Source organism: Alosa pseudoharengus, unplaced genomic scaffold (assembly GCF_046254945.1).
Source record: "Alosa pseudoharengus isolate Yale_2024_CS ecotype anadromous, Long Island Sound unplaced genomic scaffold, YU_APseudo_1.1 YU_APseudo_1.1_scf_9, whole genome shotgun sequence".
Classification (NCBI taxonomy): domain Eukaryota; kingdom Metazoa; phylum Chordata; class Actinopteri; order Clupeiformes; family Clupeidae; genus Alosa; species Alosa pseudoharengus.
Genome location: NW_027468881.1, coordinates 6,870,830 through 6,879,615, shown reverse-complemented (window position 1 = coordinate 6,879,615; position 8,786 = coordinate 6,870,830). Strand labels below are relative to the sequence as shown.

The window sequence follows — 8,786 nt, the reverse complement described above, 5'->3', positions numbered from 1 at the left end:
TCTGACAGTCGGGGTCGTCCATAATGGAGCTCTTTCCTTCCTCTCTCGGTCACTCTCTCCATTCTATATCTATTCTATTTCTTCTCTTTACTCTCTCCCTGTTCCCTCTCTCCACAGAACAGCAGATTTTCTCTTAATGGGGACACCCCCCTCCCTCCCCTCCCCTCTTCAAGGTCTTCTGCTTGTTCGACACTCATTGATTTTGTTCTGTTGTGGGCAGCACTGCAGGGTATTTTATCTAAGGGGATATAAACTTGCCAAGTCTGAGCCTGTCCTCTGCCTTGGTCAGCATGCAGCCCACGTTTCACTATGTCCAGCTCTGGAATCTCTCTCCATTTTAATTCCACTTTAAAGATGCTCCATCCTGATTGCCCTACTTCACTGGGGATTCATTCAGGGACTTAAAATATTATGTAATATGGGAGATGGGCACTCAAAGGCCATAGCTACAAACCATAGTCATTAGCACTTTCCTTTTCTTTTTATTCATTCAGAATCCGATGATTTTTTTAATCCATTTTGACATACATTAACGGTACATACTGAACAGTGTTTCCCACAGAATTGAATTCCATTTGTGGTGGTTGGTTTGAAGAATTAACTTGAATACAACAGTTTTTAACAATTAGCACAGTGTGGTTATGATGCTAACCAGATATAAGCACAATTTAATACAACCTGGAAAATCATTGTGTGGTGATCAATGTTGATATTGTGGTGGGCTGCCACAAATAAGTCAATGTATGGGAAACACTGCTGAATATATATTAACATTCATCACTGAGAGTATCATACCAACAACATTAGTGTTGTTAGCAACTTGCATTGACAATTTAATAAAGGATCACTCAGAAGCTTGGATCAGGAAGGTTCACTGTACACAATTACCCTACCCACCCCTATTGGGCTTACATCTCTATTGAGCGTCCATCCCATTACCCTACCCTCCCCCATTGAGCCTCCATCCCATTACCCTACCCACCTCTACTGGGCCTCCATCCCATTACCCTACCCACCCCTATTGGGCCTCCATCCCAGCCTCTCTCACTCCCTTTGCACTGCTTCATTCTCCCAGGTGTGGCTTTCACCATCCTGATGTTGCTGGCCAGCCTGAACTCGTGCACCAACCCTTGGATCTACACGGCCTTCTCCAGCAGCGTGTCGCGGGAGATGCAGGCCCTGCTGCACTGCCGCTGGAGACCTGCGCGCCGCGGATCCCTGCCCGACGACTCCACCACCACACACACCTCCACCACCACCAAGGACAGCATTTACTGACTAGCACAGCGATGGTGGGAGCGGCGACCGCCACGGGGACGCAGAGGCATATTTGAGGCCGAGGCAGAGACCGTGACGGACATGCAGTCTTACGCACATGCCACACGACATACACACACACACACACATAAAGAGACACACAAACCACACGACAAACACACATACACACACACGGTGTGGATGGCTCCTGCTGTTGAATAGCAGTAGCTACCTTTCAGCACTTTGGAGCAGCAGGCACAGGGAGAACACTGCAGGGAACACGTGCAGTCATAGACTTCTTTAGCACATACTAGACACACACACACACACACACACACACACACACACACACACACACACACACACACATACACGTGATTGGGCGTGGCAGCATCATTAAAAGCCTTGGACTGAAGACATACAATGTTTGTTTTACAGAACTCTAGAACACACACACACACACACACACACACACACACACACACACACACACACACACACACACACACACACACACATATATATATGTATATATATACACACACACACACACACTGCATCTTTATCACCTCAGTGACATGCTAAGGAGAGCAGGTACACATAGACCACTACCTACAGCCAAATCTACCGAGACAAAGCAAGCAGACAGAACATTGAACATCTGACAGGGACGACATTAACTCAAGGCTTAACGAGGAGAGCCAATGTGCTACCTGTGCTTCATAGACTGCAGATGTTTATACAAGAGCTACATCAAGGCAATATAATACAAGACAAAACTCAGCAGACACAAAGTAAAGACAGAAAGTACAATTCTGTGAGGCACAGGAATGTCATGGATGTCATGGATACTAACATGTGAATGTAATCACTGAAGCAGGAATGTCATGGAAATTCCAGAGTAAATGTGACTGGATCTAATTGGGGAATGATCCTCATGATCCCAAGGTCTTTCTTTTATTTCACAAGGTTCTGCGAAGGTAATCCAGTGCATCAAGTCCACATGAACAAGTGAATTGAGACTACAGAGACTTCTCTCACTGGGCTTTTCTCTGTGCCAACCAAGGCTCTCTTTGAACTGGTTTTAATCAGCTCCACGACATGGGAAGTGCAGCTTTATCGATGCGTACCAGGTGCCTGTAGTGGAATTCACACGTCTTGTAGCGTGAGACAGAAACATCTTATCCTACCTTAGCCTATAGCTCCAGCTGGGAGAAAGGGTAGATAATGCACAGACTGATAAAAAAAGTACGCACGAGCGAAGAGCTAATATTTATTTAAGGTGGAAAGGTTTAGGTGGGCAGTTTACTCTCTTTTGATTTCATTCAAGCTATAAATCAAGAGAATATTTATTTTATTGTATTGTATTATTAATTCTTAAAGGTTCACCCGTATAGTGTTCTGAAAGTATGGTTTTGTTTTGAACTGGAGTTCAGAAGAGGGTTCATCAGTTTAAAAGCAAAGCATTGGGGATGTAATGACCACTTAAGAGAGGCAGAGACTGTAGCGTTTATTAAAGACTTTTACATGAGAAGGAGACCATGACCAATTGTGCTGGTAGCCTTGTGTCCACCCCTGGAAACATCACCAGAGATGCTGACCGCTCCAGCAGCCTACATTCCAAGTAAAAAAAAAAAAAAAAAGACGGCTTAGACTCTTCATGACTGATTAACAAATAAATGTTTTTATTTAATGTATGTACAAAAACAGCACAATTTTGAGGCTGAATGTAGTGACAGAATCCCATATAGAGAATGCTTACACAAACCATGGAATGCTCACACTTTGGTAAATGGGTTCACCATGCGGGAGCGTTCTAATGCTTTTAACAGACGTTTCAACTCTACCTCTAGTGTACAACCTAGTCTGTAATATCCAAGGGGGTCACAGTTCTATGCGCATAAATCAGCCGGGATCTTGGGACCATGACATTGAACATGTTCTGCCACTTAACCCATTTACTCCTAAAATGCCAGCTAAAAACGCCTATAGAATCCTATGGCATTCTAGACTAAATAACCTTATTTCCTGAGGGTTTTCTGAAAACATACTAAAAATGGTCAACGTCTACCAAAATGTAATATCTAAGCCTCTGTAGCACCTAGAAACATGAAATAAAAAGCATGCTGCGCTACGCAGCATCCAGCGGGAGGGTCAATGTTGCGCTACGCACCATCCAGCGGGAGGGTCAATGTTGCGTCATGCAGCATCCAGCGCGAATGGGTTAAAGGGCAAATGTCAGGTTAACAAAAAAAAAATAATAATAATATTAAAGGCAGTCTAAGCGATGCCACGCGTTTTTTAGGCTAAAACATTTTATGGCACTTACTGCAAACATCAACTAACCAACCGCTGGCTGTCTGTGTCCTGAATACACTGTAAAAAAATGTGATCTTTGTGGACAGGCCAGGCTCCAAAAATGGCAACAAAAACAACCTGGGCAAACCTAGCCCATAAAAACGTAACAAACTGTTCCAGCAAATCACAGACGAGATGCACGTTTAGGAGAGTTTCAATTTCACGGGAGCAGCATGGGAGGGAGGGGGAGGAAGTAGCGAGCTAGCTCTCTGTTTTGTTTGAAAGTCAACAGAAGTGACGTTACCCAGCATTGCTTAGAGCACATTTAATTAATGTGGATAAATGAATGAAGTGAAGATATGCATTTTTTTAAATTCTCTAAATGCACTACATCAACATTTACTTAAGCAATAAGCCCCGAGAGGCCGTAGGTTACACTGATTCTACAACAGTTAAGGGCCGTTGTTAGGCACAACGCGCTAGCGGAGTCGAGTGGCTTATTGCTTTTCTAAAACTGTTACTATAAATACCTGGCAAAGTTTCATAAAGTAAAGGCACAGCAACTAGAAATGGAACCGATTTATTCATAGATAATCAATCTTCCGCCAAGAAATATATTTCCTCTATCTGATTGGTTGCCAAGCAACGTCGAGACGCAGCTACTTTAACTTTTGTATCAAGTTATGGTAGCTCAGTAATATAGAACGAAATGCGGTCAAGGTGTATGTTTATGCTGCATTTCACAATGGCATCGAACGCGATTCAGCCAATCACAATCAAGGACCGGAACTATCAGTTTTAGAAAGCCATTTCTACAACAACATTTACAGTCAACAGTTCAAAACACAAATGAGTGATGACATCATAAGAGGGAGTCGTGCCAAGGAAGTACATAAATATTAAATGTAAATATAAGTATAAGAAAATATTGAGGGTTTTGAGGCAGAAACAAATTGACAAATTTAACCTGACAATTGTTCTTTAAATATATTGCAGTCTTCCCTTTTATGATGTCATGTCTCAGTTGTGTTTTGAAATGTGATCTTGACAGAAATGGCTGTGAATGTTGTCGTAGTGCATTTAGAGTAATCATTTTAAAAATGTGTGCGTCTCCTCTGATTTATCTACACATTAGTTAACATTAATGAAAAAATGTGTTGACCTGACATTCGCTCTTTAACAATACATTCAACAGTAGAGAATATAAACAGACTGTGTAGAGAAAAAAGACATAGTCTTGTCTAGTCATGTCAGTCTAAAAGAGATCAAATACAGGAAAGCCATCCAAAAGGCGTTTGGATGAGATGAAAATTAACATTACTGGAGAACATACTGGACCACTGAAGTGCCTGCTCATATTTGGTTTCAAACATATGAACTCTTGCTTACAAAGACCCTCTGACTTTGGTACTTAAAGATGAAACATGTAGTTATAGTTGTGAATAAATGCTTTTACAGATATAATAATAATGTAACATTGAAAAAATACAGTTTTGTATTATTAAATGTTCCCACCCACTTTTTTTTTGTTTCAGATTTTTTTTTTAAACTGGGAGACAAATGTAAAACAAATGTAAACAAGTGTTTACAAAAATAATACAGACATTATTGAATGCATGAAAGTGTTGAGAAATGTCATAGCTGTAGTTCCAAAAGCACTTTTCTCTTTCGACCATATAACTACTTGTTGTACCTCACAAGACCTCCTGGGCCAAGACCTCCTCTTCACACTCTCCCACACTCTTATGATCTCATTTCCTGAATAACTTATACCAATAAATAAAGCAATATTCTCATATACCCATATTACACATTGATGTGAAAATCATAGCTATTTGTCATCTTCAGTGCACTTGTACAGTGATAGCGTCTGCTCAACCAGTGTAGTGATACCCTGTGTAGCTATGTTCCTCAAAGTTTATTAGCACTGGACGGGTGGATGCTCTGATGTCTACATAGCCTTATTTTGTGCCATTCAAACCTTTATTTTTAGTACAAAATACACACATATTCTGTCTAGATAATATAATAAACATCTATTTTGAAACATTCATAATCAGTTTGGTTTCTGATGTGTGTGTGTGTATGTGTGTGTTGGCTGGGGAATATTAAGGTAAATCTTGAACTAAGACTGCTCTGAGGTATACTACAGACCACCACAAAAAAGTAAACATTTGTTTAGTCTTTTGCCCTTGTGTAATGGACTGCAACTTTTTTTCTCAGATCTCTAACAGATCGCAAGCAAGTAAAGCCAGCCTAGACTAATGTGCAGTGCTGATTTGCCATGCAGCTTTTTCTCTTCATTCACTGTGTGCGTGTCTGATCTGTCTCTTTCCGTGTCTCCAGTCTCTGTTTCTCTCTTTCTCTCTCTCTCTCTCTCTCTCTCCCGCGCTCTCTCTCTCTTCGCTCCAAGTGCGTTATTGGTGTGTGAACAGTGCTCTGTTGTTGCAGAGGGCTTATGAAACAATAGCACTCAGAAATGGCTCGAATTAGATATGGATTTCCAGTGTAGAGAAAAGGCCTACTGGTGTCTTTTTGGGGATTTAGCAGTCTGCGAGGCGTCCTTGTTGCCAGCCTACGGCGGAGTTTGGGCCGGACACAGTCCGGATGAGGCGCCAGCCCACCGGGTCCAACAGTCAGGCTCAATACAGTTCTCAGCTGTTATTTGGGTTTGGGAAGGAAAAACTGGGCGGAGAAGGGGTGGGGGAATTTCTAGGGAAGTGTGTGTGTGTGTGTGTGTGTGTGTGTGTGTTTAAGAGATTGAGTGTGTCTGTGAATTGAATGTCTGTGTGTGTGTGTGTGTGTGTGTGTGTGTGTGTCGGTCTGTATTGGAATAATAGAGGCGTTTAGCTTGACTGACCCAACTCATGCTGAGGGATTGATTTGCTATCTCCATCTGAACCACAACAGCAGTCACCCAGTGATCTCTCAGAGCCCGTTCTTTCCCAGCCTCAGGGCAAAAACGCATCTGCTCACACCATGACTGTATAAGGAGCTGAGATGCAGCTGAAGGTGCTCACAGGGCCGGTGGACGTGCGATTACTCTGGCCTTTTTTTGCTTTTATTGATGTGTATGGGTGTTATGATTTGCCTTACCCCTGGCCTCGCTCAGCGTGAGCTTACATGAGGAGGAGCTGTTGATGTTAACATCAGATCCAACCCAGGTGTTGGGAAGCTGTGCTACGGGAGAAAGAGTCATCTCCATCGTTACAAGACTGCTCTTATCTTTCCCCTAACCCGTTTAATCCCAAATTTTTCCCAGACTTGAATATATCAAAATCATGTGTCTTGAGTAACCCTTTGAAGTAATCAATTACTATTTTTTCAAAAATTCCTGAAAAAGTGGGTGAAAAGGAGTGTTTTAGCCTATGCTTGGTCACAATTGTGACCGTTGGGAAACAACATAGTCCGATTTTAGGGATTTTCACACATTTCATTGTGCAATCATCTAATTTTCAAAAAATTCCAGTCAGAGATGATATGGGGACATTGTATGTTGCATGTACATCTGGCCCTGACATTTGCGAACTTAGCGTTATCAGCCTCATGGACAAACCGCAGATTGCGAATGCTGTCAGACCCAAGTTTCCGTCGTATTTATCAATTGCAATCTGCCACTTTCAGCTCCCGCGACAGGCAGTTTGCGCTTTTACATCATTGCGGCCTGTTTGTACATACGTTCGCAAATGTACATCTGGCCAGATGTACATACATTTGCGAATGTAGTGTTATCAGCATCATGGACACACCGCAGATTGCGAACGCTGTCAGACCCAAGTTTCCGTCGTATTTATCAATCGTTCAATCCTTAGTGTAAAACTGCACTTTCTCTGCCTTTCTCCGCCCATAAACGCAATTTACAAACGTCCACAACTGAATGGCAGCGCCTACATACAAGCGCAGTTGAATGAAGTTAACTGATGACAACATTAAAAAGAATCAAACGTTTAGCGATCATGAAATAATACCATACATGATGAGTGAGATCCCCTCATCGATCGTGAGTAAGATGGATGGGAAAGCCAACTCATTCATCCGAAAGTGGTTGGGGCTGCCACGGTGCCTATCTGAAACCGGCCTCTTTGGAAAAAACACGATGCAGCTACCACTGAAGTCACTACAGCTGGGCTACATGCAAGAGAAGGCCAGGTTGGTCCTCGAGCTTAGGGAGTCCACAGACGAGTCAGTAAGGAACGCTAACGCCAAGATTCCGACTGACCGCAAGTGGAATGCCCAGGCCGAGGTCGACCAAGCTATCAGTCGCTCCTACATCAGGAGATCATGGGCAGAGTCCAGGTAGGAAGAGCAGGCCTAGGATGGGGAGACGCGCCATGCTTCTGGTCCAAGGCCAACCGCAAGGAAAGGAAGGAGATGGTGGTGGCGGAGGTGACGAGGATGGAGGAAGACCGCTACAAGATCAAAGCCGTGTCGCAGGGTCGGCAAGGAAGCTGGACAACCTGGGAGGGAATTACAAGCAGCAACGTCAGTTGGTCAGACGTGTGGAAGATCCCACAGGCAAGACTCAGCTTCCTCATCCGCTCAACCTACGACACGCTTCCCTGCCCTCGGAACCTCCACCAGTGGTTCGGAAGTGAGGAACGTTGCGCGCTCTGCAATACACCCAACGTAAGCCTCCAGCACATCTTGTCAGGCTGTAAGATCGCACTCTCACAGGGCCGCTAGATGGCACCATGACCAAGTCCTGAGGAAGCTAGCCGAAGCGCTGGAGGAGTGTCGACAGGGAAGTAAAACACTGCCATCTGCAGAGGACCCCACCACTTTTGTTGCGGAAGGAGGGGTCAAGAGAAGCATCAGGCCAAGAGAAACATCAAGGCCCTTCTCCCCTGACCAGGAGTGGAGCATGAGGGTCGACCTCAACAGGAAGCTTCAGTTTCCCACGGAGATCACCACCACATCTCTCCGGCCAGACATAGTTGTGTGGTCAGCCAAGGCAAGAGCAGCGATCCTCATCGAGCTCACAGTACCTATGGAGGAGGGGATTGAGGCCGCCTTCGAACGCAAGAAGGCCAAGTACTCAGAGCTGGCTGCTGAGTGCCAGGAGGCTGGATGGAAGACTACCATCTACCCAGTGGAGGTTGGATGCCGAGGCTTCATGGGCTTGTCAACCACACGCCTCCTGAGGGATGTGGGACTCACCAGAGGAAGACTCAGGAAGGCAATAAAGGATCTGGCAGAGGAGGCTGAAAAAGGGAGCTTTTGGCTCTGGCTTA

General features: G+C 44.1%; 1 protein-coding gene across 2 annotated transcripts in view; it reads left to right on the top strand.

The window, feature by feature from the left end:
• The window catches only part of avpr2ab (arginine vasopressin receptor 2a, duplicate b), a 21,381-nt gene extending 18,068 nt beyond the window's left edge, over positions 1-3,313 (top strand). For both annotated transcript variants that reach the window (XM_076276303.1, XM_076276302.1), the window contains exon 6: positions 1,076-3,313. In XM_076276303.1, coding sequence (XP_076132418.1) covers positions 1,076-1,278 — 203 coding nt within the window. In that variant the 3' untranslated portion in view covers positions 1,279-3,313. The remainder of the gene's footprint in view (positions 1-1,075) is intronic.
• Positions 3,314-8,786: the final 5,473 nt, after the last annotated feature.